This window comes from Leptopilina heterotoma, unplaced genomic scaffold, assembly GCF_015476425.1.
Source record: "Leptopilina heterotoma isolate Lh14 unplaced genomic scaffold, ASM1547642v1 Lhet_24, whole genome shotgun sequence".
NCBI classification, from domain to species: domain Eukaryota; kingdom Metazoa; phylum Arthropoda; class Insecta; order Hymenoptera; family Figitidae; genus Leptopilina; species Leptopilina heterotoma.
In genome coordinates, this window is record NW_025110956.1 from 4,661,325 (window position 1) to 4,678,673 (window position 17,349).

A 17,349-nucleotide genomic window follows, 5' to 3' on the forward strand; every position below is an offset into this window, starting at 1 on the left:
TTAAAATTAAAATTTCATTAATTTTGAAATTCAAAACATTAAAAAGAAAAATTATCAAAAAAAAAAAAAAATTAGGAAACAAAAAGCAAACAAAAACAAATAAAGAAAAAACTACCGGAATACAACGGTTAATTATATAGATTTTGGATTTCTCAGGAAAAAAACAAAATTTGCGAATTATGTAAATTAAAATATTTTTCTCCATCATTTTTTTTTTTTTTTCGTTTCCTGTGAAAAATGAAAGAAAAGATCAATTTTGACCTTGTTCTATTGTAAAAATAAGGGCAAAAACTTGCAGTCGCTATCACGTATCACCTTGAAAAATCATGGCACTGTGATTGAGTATATAAAGATTTTCTAGTATTGTCGAAGAATCAGTGTGATTTCATTTGTAATGGCGAAAAATAGTTTCTTAATTATATAGTCAAAGCGCTGTCTTCATGGGAGGCTGAGTGCAACAATTTTCTACTTCATTTCTTGAAAGACAAATTTTTTTTTATCAAGTTTAGATTACGCAACATTGATTTTAATAAAATTGAGAATATTTCCAGAAAATAGATTTTTAGAATTTTAATTACAAAATTTAGAAAGGAAGAAAAAAAAATAATAAGAATAATTGCAGTACCAGTTTTTGTTTTTTTTAAATTTTATAAAACTATACTTAATTTTTTCCTTGAGATTAAAAATTAGAATAATAATAATTTTTGAAAAATTCGTTAAAAAACGAAATTATTTGGGGAAAAATGACTTTTAATTATACAAACACTGAGAGTGAACTTAATCGATTGCTTTGTGAAAAATTTACAAGTGAATTTCGCACTGGTTACATTGAAATCGGAGGGATTTGCCTACCGGAATATTTTCAGCAATTCGCCGACAGAATTGAAAATTTTGAGGTTCGCCACGATGATATTTGGGTTTGCAGTTTTCCAAAAACTGGTGAGTACGACTCTTAAAAATTATTTTGAAAATACTGGACAGAAAAAAAAATGTAAGATGAATAATAAATAAAAGAAGAAATAATTAATTTTAATAAATTTAATTAATTTTTAACTAATTTATAAAATTAATTTTACAGAATTAATAATTCTACAAAAAAGATAATTTGAAAATTGAAATTTGACAGGTACCACTTGGACCCAAGAAATGGTTTGGTGCATTGCTAATGATCTTGATTTCGAGAAAGGAAAAATAATACTGCCCGAGAGATTTCCATTTTTAGAGTAAGTTTTTTCTTTTTATTATTGTCATTGAAACGAACAATTTTTTTGGTAATTAATTTTTTTTCCAAAGAAATTAGAATTTAAAAAAAAACGAATTAAAAAAACGAGATTAAAAATCAGAATTTTCCAAACTATTTTTATTAATTCTTTTTTTGTGAATTAAAAAATTATAAGTTCTTAATTTTTTTTCTAAAAATTAAAAATTTGTAAATAATTTTCATTCTGTTTTCTTTTTGAAGACACAGTTCCTTGTTCGACTACAGGGAAATTATTTCAAGAACACCTGGCATGAATAAACTTCCAGAATTGGTTTTGGACAGTGTCAGTTTTGTGGAAAAAATGCCAAGTCCCAGATTTATAAAGACCCATTTGCCCTTTCATTTGCTGCCAAGACAAATTCGAAATGGCGAGAAGAGACCGAAAATTATGTACGTGAGCAGAAATGTTAAGGACACTTGTGTCTCATATTTTCATCATTGTCAATTACTCGAGGGATATTCCGGTAGTTTCGAGGAATTTTGTGTATTATTTCTAGGAGGAAAAGGTACGAAAGTGAAAATTATTCACGATTACGAAAAAACTAGTTCAAAATTAAACCGTATTTTCCGGATTTTAAATATTTTTTTTTATTCTAATTTAATTTTAATTTCATTTCAATTTTTTAGTCTCATTTGGTCCATTTTGGCATCATGTTATCGGATTTTGGGAAAAACGACACGAGAGAAATATTTTGTTTCTAAAATACGAAAACATGAAAACTGTAAGTTTATGAAAAAATTTTCTCAATTAAAAATTGAAAATAATTTCAAAAATTTTAAATAAGTTAAATTTTCTTAAATAATATTAATTAATTAATTAAATATTACATTGATAGTAATTTGATAATAATTTAATAGTAATTTTTAAAATAGTTATTTATAAAAATAGTAAAAAGTTACCTACTGAAAAAAAATTCTTCCCCCTCAGGATTTAAAATCAGTAATCGAAGAAACTGTAAAATTTCTCGAAAAAGAAAATCTCAGTGAATTTAAAATAAATATTCTCGAAAAGCACTTGAGCTTCACGCAAATGAAAAGTAATCCAGCCGTAAATTACGAAGAGGCAGTGGAAATAAATAAAAAATTCAAATTAATTGAAAAAGAGGGAAAATTTATGAGAAGTGGCAAAATAAATCAGTGGCAGAACTCAATGAATAACGAAATGATCGATCGTTTTGACGTCTGGACGAAAAAGTGTCTCAAGGATAAGAATTTCATTTGAACCGCAAAAAAAAAAAAAAATAAACACATATTTTTAACTATTTAAATTTTCTAGACAAATTTGTAACTATTTAAATTTTTTAAACAAATTTGTAACTACATATTTAAATTTTAAATATTTCAAACAAATTTTTAACTAGGATTTATATTTTCTGAATAAATTTTTAACTATTTAAATTTTCTATAAACAAACTTTTCACTATTTTGAATTTTTTAAATAAATTTTCAACTATTTGAATATTTTAAACAAATTTTTAATCAACAATTAAAATATTGGAAACCGATTTTTAACTATTTGAATTTTTTAAATAAATTTTCAAATTTTTAACAAATTTGTATATAACAATTAAACCTTTTGGAAACAGATTTTTAAAATTTAAACAATTCTTTAAAAGTTGTACTTCATATTTTCTTTCAGAGAAAGAGTTTTTAAACTTCTTTTATTCGATCTCACTGCAGGAAGAATGTCAGACATACGTTCCTGTGCTAATTGTAAAATAGTATTTCTCGAGAAGGGTGTAACTTTACGTAAATCACTTCCTTTTTTCATCAGAGAAATTACACAATCTCTATTTCTTCTTAAAATTGCCAATTCAATGGCGGTAAATCCAAATTTATCTTGTTTATGTACATCAGCGTCGTGATCCAAAAGTAGAGAGAAAATATCGAATGTTGATAGAAAAACTGTCGAAAATTCCATTCTTGAGCTTGATTTTGTTTGTATTTATAATTTAATAACATATATTCTGGGTTTATTTTACAATAAACATTTATTATTTTCTTTCTTATTATCTTTTACCTGAAATCATAAGAGGTGTTCTTCCTAATTCATCCTCGGAATTTACATTCAATCCGGATTTTAGGAGAAACTCGACGTTTTCGATTTTTCTTCCAACAATTGCGTAATAGAGACAATTCCATCCTCTTCTGGAATTAGGTAAAAATTTTAGTTATTAAAATTTAGTTTTCTTTGCAGAAATTCGATTTTTTTCAATGTAACTTTAATAAAATTTTACGAGACGATTCAATAATTTTTAAAAATTTTTAAAAAACTTTTTCGAAAGAATTGAATTAGTATCAAAAATTTGTTTTTAATTCTCAAGGATTCAATTACTTTCAAAAATTCTGATACAATTGTTTGCATGAATTAAATTATCTTGAAAGAATTGATTTTTTTTTAATTTAAATAAAATTCTTCGGAGAAAATCAATTATTTTAAAAAATTTTACATAATAATATTTGTTTCAAGAATTGAATTATTTTTATAAGTTACAAAATTCTTCTGAGGGATTCAATTATTTTCAATGAAATTCAGTAAAATTCTTTGTAGAAATTCAATTATTTTCATAAAAAATAAACTTCTTCTTAGGGATTCAATTATTTTCAATACAATTCAGTAAAATTCTTTGCAGAAATTCAATTATTTTCAAAAATTTTACAAAATAAAATTCGTTTCAAGAATTACATTATTTTTATAATTTACAAAATTCTTCTGAGGAATTAAATTATTTTGCATGCAATTTTAATAAAATTCTTTGCAGAAATTCAATTATTTGCATAAAAAATAAAATACTTTGCAGGGATTTAATTATTTTCAACACAATTTAAAAAATTCTTCGTTTAGTTCCATTATTTTCAGAATTTTCAATTAAAATGATTAAAAATACTAAATTTTTTTCAAAAAAACTTAAAGAAATTCTTCAAAAGAATTTAATTATTTACAAAAATTCTAATGAAATTGTTTAGAAAAATTATATTTCCTATCAATAATATAATAAAATTTAATCTAGCAAAATTATTAACATAATCGATTGTATAGAAAAAAATTAAAGAAATTTTTTTGGAAATAATTCAATTAGATATTGTCAAAACCTTTAATTGTATCTATTCGTCGTAAAAATTTTATTATTTTCAATAATTTAGTAAAATTTCTTGAATTAATTAAATTATTTAAAAAAATTATAATAAAATTCTGAGAAGCATTTTATTTTTTAAAGATTTTAATAGAATTCAATAATCAAATTAATGTTTAATTTCAATTATTAACAAACACGATTATTTTAAAAATTCTAAAGAAATTCTTCATAAAATTCAATTACTTTCAAATTTGTCAATTGAAATTATTAAAGAAACTCTATTATTTAAAAAAATATTCAAAGAAACTCTTCAGAAGAATTTATTCAGGATTATCAAAAATTTTTCCAAAATTCTTTCAATTATTTTCAAATTTTTTAATAAAATTCTTCTCACAAATTCAATGATTTTCAATAAAAATTGTTTTCCAGAAAATATTAATTAAATTATTAAAATAAACTATAATATTAATATATGTGAAAATTAGTTTCAATTTAAATTTACTCACATATCTCTTTTATATAAATCGACTCCTTTCTTCAGTAAAATCTGTAGAATTTCCAAATTTCCCGAAAAATACGAAGCGTGCATTAGTGCTGATTTTCCACAAGATTGTGTCATTGTAGAATCCAAGTCGGTGGGAATTTTGTCTATTATCAATGCTAAAATTTGTGAATCTCCACGATCAATGGCTATTGTCAACGGTGTTCTCAGATCTTTGTTTGGATAATGTAAATCCAACGATGGACTGTAATTTAAAATAAAAATTCAATTTTAGTTGAAAATTATTATTTTAGACTTTATTTAGAAAAAATATATTAAGTAATAATTTAGAAAAATATTATAAATTCAAAATCAATAGAAAAAATAAACTAATTCTCTCAATTTACTAGTTCATAATGAGATCTCTTATTTTCCTGATTGGCGCAAACTGAAGAAGTCTCATTAATTCTTCCTCCGCAGGTTCGTCCTGTACAATTAAATTCGTTTCAATTAAATTCATTTCATAGATTCATAACTAAATTCGTATTTATTTCAAAACTAAGTTTTGTTTAGTTTAGAACATTTTTTTTTAATAACAAAATAGAAGAATAAATAATTATAAATTATTCTATATTATAAAAATAGAAAAAAAATAGTTTCTGCACTTTTTAAAAAAATTTTCTATTCGCATTCGTTCTATTTGAGTGCGCACTGAACAGAACTGATTGATCAAACAGTTTTCATTGATTTCCATTCTAATGATGTAAAAATAGAAACTTTTTTTGAAACTATTTTTTTTCAGCATTTCAATTTAAATGTTAATGAAAATTTACCAACTACTTCAATATTTTGGAAAAACGAAAAATTTAGTTGATAAGTAAAAATTAGTTTCTTCAAATTTGATTTCTATAATAATGAATATTATAAATTATGATCCATAAATTCTTAACTTTCAAATAAAGAAAATTTTTTGCTGCAAATAAAAATATTTTCAAAAATTGCTGACTGATATAAAAAGCAAAAATAATATTTAGAATCATAATTAACTTTTAATAATACGAGACGTCACAATTTTTCTAAAGATATCAAATTGAGACAAAAAGCGAATCAAAATGTTGCTTCGCAACACTTTTAATTCGTTTTTTGTCTCAATTTGATATCGTTAGAAAAACTATGATAATATTATTGAAATAAAAATTTGAATTTGAAGAAAAAAGAAGAAAAATATTTACTAAATTAATTTGAATATTGCTTTGAATTTAATTTTTGAAAATTTAAGAGAATTTAAAAATAAAAACTTGAAAACAAACATTAATAAAAGAAACAAAAAGATGTTTGAGAGAAAAGAAGAGAAAAAGAATTTTAAGTTGAAAAGAAGACGAAATTGAAATACAGAAAAAAATTCAAAACAAAAGAACGAAAAGAAAATAAATTAAAAATAATTCTCCTAGATTTATTAAATTACATAATTTAAATAGTTAATTCAAATTGAATTTTTGAATTGAATTTTTCGAAATATAAGAGAATTTTGGAGTATGTATTTAAAAAAACAAAAAAAAACTTAAAAACGAAACTTAAAAGAAACAAAAAGAAGTTTGAGAGAAAAGAAGAGAACAAAAAGAATTTGAAGTTAAAAAGAAGACGAAATTAAAATAAAGAAAAAAAATTCAAAACAAAAGAATGAAAAGAAAAGAAGTTAAATTTAAAACAAATCCTACATTGCCGCCTGAATGTTATAGCAAGAAAAATTTACAGTTTCTTTTTCCCATTGCACCGGACATGGAACCAAGTCCCCATACTCTATGTACTTTCTCTTTCGCTTGTGGAGGACGTGTTCGCTTCCAGCATAAGGCCCAAAAGTATCCGTGTGCATACTATCCGTCCCACAAGTACTATCTTCTTTCACTTCTCTCTCTCTTTCTTTGTCAAGAGCAAGGTTCCATCAATATCTATCCTTTCAATATTTTCCATTTGCCACCAGATGAATTCTCAAGTTTTGTAATTTTTTTCTTCCTTCCCACAAGACAATGTAATTTTCCAAATAACTCCGCGATGAGTGTTTCATATTCTCAACGAAGAATTGCAGATAATCTGCGATGAAGTGATCATGAAAATTTTAGTGAAAATGTGCTGGTCCTTTGACCTTGTGATATTACTTTTGACATTTCTTCTCATTTCCAAAGGTAAATTTCTCTCGAAATAATCTTTAGAGCTGTAAAATAAAAATAATTTCTTTTATTAATTGATTATTTTGTAACTTATATGTACGTGTATAGTTAAGAATGCATTTTATGATTGATGTCTGAGTCAGACTAACGGGACAGTATTTTTTATAGTCAAATTCCAGTTGAAAAATATTTTTGGTCCTTTCAATTTTTAACTCTTTTTTTTCTTTTATTGAACTTTAGAGAATTTTTTGCAATATTTTTCAACTCTTATTTTATTTTGAAATACAAATTTTAGAAAATGATACTTTTGCTCCTATGTTCTTTTACAGAATTTATTTAATTTCTTTAAGAAACTTTTGTAATTTCTGTTGAGAAAAAATAGAAGGATAATAAAATATAATACAATTTATAAATAAAGTTCTCGAATAACAATTAATAAATAATTTATCAATTTTACTAATTTAGTAATAATAATAATAATAATAATAATTAACCATCATTAAGTCAATTATTAATAAAACTATTTTCTTCCAAATTAGACCATTTTTTAATATTATTCATTTTTTAAAATAATTTAATTCAACTTTTTTACTTTCAATTAATTTAATTTAATATTTTTACTTTCATTTTGTTTAAAAATATATTTAACTAATTAATTCGATTTGATAAAATATACCTAAAATATGTTTAATTAAAAACAGGGATCACACTATCTTTTTTTCTTCAAAATAGGTGAAAAAGTGGATTATTTTCCAAACACAGTCAACAAAATAGTGAAAAAAAATATTACATAAAATAACATTAACGTGAAAAATTAAATTGTATTAAAAAAAATTGAAATACTTAATCAAAAAATATATATTGAATGAAAACAATTTAAATAATTTCAAAATTTCGGATAATTTGACATTTAAATCGATTAATCTTTAGACATGTAGAAATTTCGATAATTTTAATTTTTAATGAATTTGGTTTAGTTAGTTTATTTAGTATGGATTTAGTTTATTTAGTATTTAAAATCAAGTAAGTTGAAATTTAAATAATTTAAGTTTTCGATAAATTAAAAATTCTAAATCAATTAAAAATGGAAATACTAAATTTGCATTCAACATGAAAAATTAGAATTAAATAAAAGTTAAATCACTTGTACTTGAATTTATGTGAAAAATCTTATTAAAATTTTTTAAAATCCTAATTAAATTCATTTGAAGAATTTCTTTGAATTTTTTGAAAATAATGTAGTTTTTTCAAAACTTTTAATTGGAAATTTTGAAAATGATTGAACTAGACAAAGAATTTTTTTCAACTTTTTAAAATAATCGTGTGATGTTAATAATTATAATTAAAAATTTAATTTTTGAATTTTATTAAAATTGTATTAAAAATAATTGAATTCCTGAGAAGAATTTTAATAATTTAATTCTAGCAAAGAATTTTACTATTTATACAAATAATTCAATTGTTTCGAACAATTTATTAAAAATTTTTGAAAATAATTAAGTAAATTGTTTCGAAAAATTTTATTAGAGATTTAAAATAATAAGATTGAATTTCTGCAATGAATTTTACTATTTATAAAAATAATTGAATTCTTTCGAAGAATGTTATTATTTATGAAAATAATTGAATTCTTGCAAAGAATTTTATTATTTATGAAAATAATTGAATTCTTGCAAAGAATTTTATTAAAATTTTCTCTCATTAATCCTGAACTTTTTTTATGTATTCGGCATTGGAGATTCATTTGTTCTTGAAATATTTTGCGTCCAAAAATTAATCGAATCATGATAAATGATGAAAAAAGTAGGAAATTATCCAAATTGATGAAACAGATGACAAAATTTGAAGTAGATGAAAAATGATGAATAGTTGTCAAACAAACATTGATTCCTGTAAAAATAAATAATAATTCAATATAAATTAAATCAAAATAAAACAAAAATTTAATTAAAATAAAATAAAAATTATATTAAAGTAAAATAAAAATTATATTAAAATAAAAATTAAATTAAAATAAAATAAAAATTTCTACTTTAGTTTCCGCTCAAGAAAATGAGGAGGAGTCATATAGTGGAAGATATTTGGGAAAATTAAACACTTATCATCATCAGGTTGGTGGCGAAGTCTATGTTGTCGACGAATACACGTTACTTTTCAAATCCTTCGTTTACGATGGCAATGGAGCTGATACATTTTTCTGGGCTGGAAGTACGAATCGTCCAGGACCCACAGGATTTATTGTTCCAGACGAATGGGGACAGTAAGAATTCGAAACACCTGCAAAAAAAAAATAAAATGAAAATTAGAATCAATACAATAATATTAACAGGACAAATAATAATGAAAAATAATAATAATAATATTAATTAATTTATATTAGGTATTTAAAATAATATTTCATTTTTTCAGTACAAATGTTCTCGGTCCGTACACAAATAGGCAATTTACTTTAACACTTCCTGATAATAAAAAAATCAGGGATATTAAATGGTTCGCCGTATATGACATAAACAGTCAGGTATTTTTCGAATAATAAATTTAGTAAATAAATTTAATAAATTTAATTAACGAATTTCATAAATTTAATCAACGAATTTAATATAGGTAATTAGAGAAAAAATTTACTTTAAGTGAATTGACATTTACTTACAAAGTAAATTTTTCTATTTATAGTTAAAAGGTTTATCGATTTTTTTGTTTTCTAAAAACAAAGTAAAAATAAATATTAACAAGAAAATTAATTAACAAACCAAAATACTGTAAAACAAATTAATATTTATTTGCAGTCATTTTTCTTTTTTTTAGTTATTAAAAAGGTTTATTGATTTTTGCTTGTTTTATTAATTCAATTATTTTGGTTTTGTTAATTACTTTTTTTATTGTTAATCAATTTTTTTTGGTATTCAATTTTTTTGGTAATCAATATTTATTTTTGATAATCAAATTTTTTGCTTATCAATTTTTTGGTAATCAAATTTTTTTGCTTATCAATTGTTTGGTAATCAAATTTTTTTGCTTATCAATTGTTTGGTAATCAAATTTTTTTGCTTATCAATTTTCTGTTCTTCATTACTAGAACACTTTCGGTGATGTCCATATTCCGGAGGAATTTGATCCTCCAGTTCCGCAAAAAATTCTCCAATTATCGAAAAGAAAACATAATGTCTCGTCAGATTCGATTGAAATACTAGATGCGAAGACAATAAAAATTCCCCAATTAACCTACGATGGAAAAGGGAAAGACACTTATTTTTGGGTCGGAGTTGGAGCACAACCCTCGAGTAAAGGCACCAAAGTTCCCGATGAATATGGCTAGTAAGTGTATTAAAAATTCCATTTTTTAAATATTTTTTCTTCTCTTTTTCTTTTTTTAATTTAATAAAATTTATGAAATTTATCAATTGCAGTTTAGAATCATTACGAGAATACAAGGGCGAAGAGATAATAATTCAATTGCCAGGGAACTTCACTGTCTTCAATGTTGATTGGCTCAGTATTTTCGATATTGAAACAAATACCAATTTTGGATCGGTCATCATTCCCGATGGTTTAAATATTCCACCTTCATTAGTAAAGGTACGAAAAAATTAATAATAAAATAATAATTAATCAAAAATTCAAAATATAAAAAAATTCAAAAAATAATAATTAATATTATAAAAAATAGAGTAAAAATCTCTCTTTTACTATTTATTTATCAGTGCTAATACAGAGGAAAAATTATTTACAGAATATACCGTCGAAGACTATATTCGAAAATATGGACAATTGCGTTCAACTTCACAAGAATTATCAAGTGAAGTGGCAAATATTTGGTCCTCAAATCACAATTGGATTAATAGGACAAATAGGTAATTGTCGCATTGAAATTGAAAATTGGTTCACGAAAAGATTTTAATTAACCTGTATCGAAAATAAATTTCAAATTTCAGGCGATCGTGATTATATGGCATTTGGTCTTTCCGGCTCCGAGGAACGTAGTCAAATGGAAGGCGCAGACGTTGCTGTCGTTTACATTGATGATATTCGAGGATACGCGATAGATTATAATATCACTGCGAAAGCTCCCGTAAGTCTTTGCTAATTAAAAATTAATTTCAAAATTTAATTTAAATTCATTAATTTTCGTCAATTCGAATTTGAAATAATTTAATTCTTGTATAGAATTTTATTAAAATTTTTTAAATGAATTGAATTTTTTCGAAGAACTTTATTACACTTTTCATAAAAATAATTGAATTTTTAAATAGATTTTTATCGAAATTTTTTGAAAATAATTGAATTCTCTCGAAGAATTTTATTCAAATTGAATTGAAAATAATTGAATTCCTTCGAAGAATCTTATTATTTATGAAAATAATTGAATTCTTGTCCATAATTTTATATAAATTTTTTCGAAGAAAATAAATTTTTTTGAGGAATTTAGTTAAAATTGTATTGAAAGCAATTGAATTGTATTAAAATTTTTGGGAACAAATTGAATTCTTTCTAAAATTTTATAAATATTCTGTTAAAATAATTGAATTCCTTTGAGGGATTTCATTTAAATTCCATTAAAAATAATTCAATTCCTATAAAGAATTACATTATTTATGAGAATAATTAAATTCTTGTCAAGAATTTTATTTAAATCTTTGAAGGAAATTTAATTGTTTCGAAGAAAATTAAAATTCTTTCGAGGAATTTAATTAAAATTGAATAAAAAATAATTGAATTCTTATACAAAGTGTATTAAAATTTTTGGAAACGATTGAATTCTTTCGTGAAATTTAATAAAAACCGTGTTTCCCTCGTAACATTTCCTAGTTATTTTTAATATTTATTTTAGTATAACAATAATAATTAGTATTTTAATAAATTAATTTAAATTAACGTAATGAATATCAAAATAAAAATTTCATTTGTGTAGAAAGTATTAAAATCATTTTCAAATATTTGATTCGTATTGAAATACTGACTGAAACTGTGAAATTAAAATTACAGTGCGGAAAGGTCCTTGGACAATATAAAGGAGTCTGTAAAGATGACGTTGTTGGCGGTCTAGACAGCAATCAGCTTACAACCGCTGTAAGAGAAGACGGATTAACGAAAATTTCATATCGTCGCACGCTCATTTCTTGTGAGTTTAATTTCTCTGGCAATTACTTTCAATTATTTCATAAAATTTCCAAAATATTTCATATTATTAAAACTAAAAATAATTAAATTCTTAAATTAACAAATTTAATTAAATTTAAGTAAATTAAATAGAAATATTTTGAATTATTTTTAAATATTTCTAAATGTTGAAATAAATATGAAATATAAAAAATTAAATATGAAATATTTATGTATGTAAATTATAAATATTCCAATGGTTAATTTTGAATTGACAGCTGATCATGGAGACAAAGAGTATCCAACTAATGGTTCCGTCTATATTGTCTGGGCCCTAGGAAGACTTGATGAGAATAACGAACCCAATTTTCACGACGTTTATCCAAAACGTAGTCTAAAATTGGAACTCGGACGCTCTGAGCCCTACAGTTCCTGTATGGACTTTACAGAAGATGATAAAACTTTAAGGTTTTTAATTTTTACTAACATTTTTCTTTTCGTTTTTCTCCATTTTTTCCCTTTGAATAAATCAAAATTCTTTCACAATTCTTTTGCAATTCAATCGCAATTCCAATTCTTCCAAAAGTTTCCAACGTTCAACTGATAAAATTTCCTTCTTTCTAAAGAATCACAATTCTCCTTCGATTCAATGGCAATTCTTCCAAAAAATTTCTACGTTCAACTGAACGAAATTTCTTTCCTTCTAAAGAATCAAAATTCTTCTTCGACTCGATCACAATTCTTCCAAAAGTTTTGAGCGTTCAACTGATAAAATTTCCTTCTTTTTAAAGAATCACAATTCTCCTTCGATTCAAAGACAATTCTTTCAAAAATTTTCTACGTTCAACTGAACGAAATTTCTTTCCTTCTAAAGAATTCCTCTTCGATTTCTTCCGTTCTAAATATTTTCAAAAGCTAATTAATTAAAATAAAGTCAACAATTATTTAGTTAAAAATTACTTTTTAATTCAGAAAAAAATATATTCTTACCAAAATTCGAACGTAGTTAAAAAAAAATTGTCATTCACTCTCGAACCTTCGAAACTTTAGAGACAATTAGTAATTTTTCGTTTTCTTCTTAATTAACAGAGAGCCATGGGAGAAATCAGACATCGTCGATCGAAGTATAAGAAGTTTCAAAGCAACGATTGGCCCGTCAGGAGGTAAAAAGGGCTATCAAGCTATCACGGGACAAACGACAATGGGTCTCGCTTGGTACATAAACGGACAACTCGTGCCAGAATTATTTTTACGTCGAGGATTGACCTACAGCTTCAATGTCCACGGTGGTAATAATCCTCACAGTGCCGAATTATATCATCCTCTGATAATAACCGACGAACCACACGGCGGTTACGACAGATTGAGTGACAGCGCTCAAAGTAAAGTTCGTGTTCTCGCTGGCGTTGAATTTACAAGAAGAGGAAGACCCAGACCGACCGCTGGTGAGTTGTCTTCAATTTCTGCAAAGAAAAAAATGGAAAATTAGTAACAAAAAAAATGCAATTTCTCTTCTATTTTTCTTTCTTTTTTTTGTTCATTTTTTTTTTTTTTTTTTTGCATTTTTAAAAACTGAATTACTGGAATTAAATTTAAGCAATGAAAAGAATAAGTAAATAAAAAATAACTAGATAAAAAACTAAATAAAAAATAGCAAATAAAAAATAAATAACAAGTAGCAAATAAGAAAACTAAATAAAAAATAGCAAATAAAAAACTAAAGAAATGTGTCAAATAAAAAAACTAAACATAAAGTAAGTTAATAAAAAATTGCTGATTAAAGAATAGATAGTTAAATAAAAAATAATTAACTAAGGAAAAAATAGTTTAATAAAAAATAATTTTAACTAAGATAGTAAGTAAATAAAAAATAATTAACTACAAAAATAAGTAAATAGGAAATAGAAAAGGAAATAAAAAATAGCAAATAAAAAAACTAATAAAAGTAGTATAAATAAAAAATAAATAAGAAATAGAAAATTAAAAAACTAAATAAAAATAGCTACTAAACAAAAAATAACTAAATAAAGAATAATTGAATAAAAAAAATTAATTAACTAGGAAAATAAGTAAATAAAAAATCGGAAATAAAAAACTAAATAAAAAATAATTAACTAAAGAAAAAATAAGTAAATAAAAAAATAGCTGAATAAAAATTATCTTACTAAATAAAAAAAATCAAATGAAAAATGGCTGAATAAAAAATTATTAACTAAAAAAATAAGTAAATAAAAAAGCTGAGTAAAAAAACATCTTACTAAATAAAAAAACGAAATAAAAAATTAAGAATAAAATAATAACAAGTAAATATCCATTTGCAGTTGGTCCTTTATGCTTGAGCAAGCACAATGCACGTGACAGAAGATTAGACGACGATTTTCCCAGTTTCAAAAAATTCAACAGATCATTAATTCATCATTGTGAACCAGGTTTGTTAATTTTGTAAAACTGAAACACAAAAATTAAATATTAAAACATCTTTTGGAAAAATAACAGAAAATTAAATTTAAATTAATATAAAAGTTAAATTAAAAATTATTATAAAGTTAAATTGAATTAATTTAAATTAAATTAATATAGTTATATTATCATCCGGAAATTAATTGCAATTTTCATTTTTCATTACAGGAGAAAGCGGCGTTTTAGAAATAACTCCAAATTCCTCTTGGCCTGACTTTGTCTATTACAATTCTTTCACTCATGCAAATATGGGTTGGAAAATTCACGTCATCGATTCGTACACAAGAAGTCAGGGTTTCATTCACTCATCGAGTTGGTTTCTCATATTTTTGACAATTTTTTCACTTATCTACAAAAATACGTTTACTTGAAAAATTTGCTCAAAGAAAGAAATATTGTCGATTTTCTAGTTTTTTATATTTTTTTTTGCGTTTACGAAAACTAGAAAATAAAAAACAATTTCTAATAAAATGATAAAAATGAAATATTTCTAGTTTTGTATATTTTTCTTCGTGTACAAAACTAGAGGTTGAAAGAGTATTTATAGTGGTTTTAATAAAATATTTTGAAACTAAATTTCTAATGAAATTATAAAGAAGAACTATTTCTAGTTTTACATATTTTTTTTTTTTTGTATAATTATGCAAAACTAGAAGTAATAAAATGATTTATTGTAATGTTAATAAAAATATTTAAATAACAGTTTTGAAATATTGAATCAATGAAATGATAAAAATTGAAGTATTTCTAGTTTTGCATATTTTTTTACTTATGCAAAACTAGAAGTGAAAAAATCTATATTGTAGTTTTAATAAAATATTTAGAAACCAATATCTAACGAAATGATAAAATTAAAATATTTCTAATTAAATAATTAAAAGCAAAAAAAAATTAAGAACGTTTAAAATATTTAAAAATGACTGAAATGTATTTTTAATAAAATAATTGCGAAAAAACGCAAAAATCCACTTTTCTGTATTTATTCATTTCTAACAAACAAAATTCAAAATATTAAAAAAAAAAATTCAATTAAAAAAAATTACAATTTTCAGTTGAAAATAAAATAAATTTTTACCATTTTTATTCTCAATCAAAATGTTTTTAATAAAATTTAAAATATTTTTAGAAATAAAGGAAAATTTTTCTATAGGTATAAATTAGATTTTTCAATCACAATTTTTAATTGAAAATAAAATTGAGAATTTAAAAGATTTTTATAAAATTAAGGAACCAAATTTTCATAATTTTGATTTTTCAATCACATTTTTTTTTGTTACCAAATTTTCAGTTTCTTTAAAAAAAATGAAACGATTTTTAATGAAATTAAATTTTTTTTAGAAATTAATGTAAAAAATTTGTATAATTTCTATTTCATAATTACAATAAATTGTTAAACAATTTCCTGTTTTTCTTTATAAAAAAAAGAGAAAAAAGAAATAAATTTGGACCATTTATAATTCTCAATCACAATTTTTTAACAAATCTTCCATTTTTTCTACGTAATAAATAAAAAGAATTTTCAGAATTTCTATTTTTATTTCTTCAATACAATTATTGTTTATCAAAATCTCAAATATTTGTAGAAATAAAGAAAAATTCTTTTATAAACTCCATCACAATTTTTAATTGAAAATATAATTGAGAATTTTAAAACACTTTTATAAAATGAAGGAAAAAATTTTCATAATTTTGATTTGTCAAACATATTTTTTGTTAACCAAATTTTTAGTTTCTTTTAGAAAAAAACTTTGTGTAATTTCTGTTTTTAATCACAATTTGTAACGAAAAATTTATTTTTCATAATAATTTTTTTTTAGTAATTAATGAAAAAAATTTGAATAACTTCTGTTTCTTAATTACAATTTTTATACAAAATACGGCTTTTCTTTGGTTTTTTTTTTGAAACAGAATAAAAAAGAAATAAATTTGGACCCATTGTGAATTAACTTGAAAATGTTTTATTTCATATCTTACATAGACAATCATTATTAAATTTTAATTACATATACAATGAAACTTGAAATCCATGTGTATATAAGAGGGGAATCTATACTCTTAATTAACAACTATGTTTATAATAATTAATCTATCGTTTTACGTTGATTCACTGGTTACATAATCTATATATAAAGTTCAAGAATCGTGAGATATGCAATATGATATTCTCTCATTTAATAAATAAATTAGGCTGCTATGTAAAATACACCTATTTTCAATATTATCAATTATCAATTTAAAAAACGTGAAATTTTATTATGAAAAAACCAATATATGTATATATTGGAAATTTGAAATCAACAAATATTTTTATTACAAATCTAATTATTCTGATTCGCGCTAAGGCCCCCGAGAAGTGAAAACACCTTTTTTTCTAATTTTTAACAAACTTCAATTACCCATTTTTTTTTTTTTGTTTTTTTATTATTTTTTTTTTTTTATTAAATTTCAAGTGCAAAATTGATTATTTGGTTTTCTTTCTCATTTCAATTAAACCCACGATTTATTTCGATGTCTTTAATTTATGTTACTTAGTATATTTTTTCTTTTCTAATAATTCACTAACGACAAAAAAAAACAAGTTAAAACAACTCAATTTTAAATAAACTTTTTTTTAAAACAAATTATTTGTATCTACAGAAATTAATTCGATTCTATACTTCCTAATAGATTTCAATTTTATAACATTATATAATAAACATAGGAAAAAATTGTACATTTTTTTTCGCAAGCACCATCGATTTTTCTTTTAAAATAACGAACAAGACGTTTTTAAACAACAACAAAATAATATGTGATCACTGCGTC

At 22.9% G+C, this 17,349-nt stretch overlaps 2 protein-coding genes across 5 annotated transcripts; one reads left to right on the plus strand and one right to left on the minus strand.

Moving 5' to 3' along the window:
• Nucleotides 1-2,858: 2,858 nt before the first annotated feature.
• On the minus strand, nt 2,859-6,700 carry LOC122503042 (putative ankyrin repeat protein RF_0580). Of its 4 annotated transcripts, XM_043613448.1 has the most exons (5): nt 6,538-6,647; nt 5,227-5,306; nt 4,845-5,084; nt 3,282-3,409; nt 2,859-3,166 (listed from the first exon to the last, which is right to left on the minus strand). In XM_043613448.1, exons 2-5 carry the CDS (start codon nt 5,280-5,282, stop codon nt 2,871-2,873), a joined length of 720 nt encoding a protein of 239 aa, XP_043469383.1. In that variant the 5' UTR covers nt 5,283-5,306; nt 6,538-6,647; the 3' UTR covers nt 2,859-2,870. The 4 variants fall into 4 exon arrangements, with proteins under 4 accessions (XP_043469383.1, XP_043469385.1, XP_043469381.1 ...); XM_043613450.1 differs by lacking the exon at nt 5,227-5,306 and having other exon boundaries at nt 6,573-6,700; XM_043613446.1 differs by lacking the exon at nt 5,227-5,306 and having other exon boundaries at nt 6,538-6,700.
• Nucleotides 6,701-6,730: 30 nt separating this feature from the next.
• On the plus strand, nt 6,731-15,031 carry LOC122503039 (protein Skeletor, isoforms B/C). Its single transcript, XM_043613442.1, has 12 exons — nt 6,731-7,002; nt 9,025-9,247; nt 9,397-9,505; nt 10,064-10,302; nt 10,395-10,563; nt 10,718-10,838; nt 10,920-11,056; nt 11,971-12,106; nt 12,363-12,552; nt 13,174-13,529; nt 14,406-14,513; nt 14,713-15,031. Exons 1-12 carry the CDS (start codon nt 6,927-6,929, stop codon nt 14,913-14,915), a joined length of 2,067 nt encoding a protein of 688 aa, XP_043469377.1. The 5' UTR covers nt 6,731-6,926; the 3' UTR covers nt 14,916-15,031.
• The last annotated feature ends 2,318 nt before the right edge of the window (nt 15,032-17,349 follow it).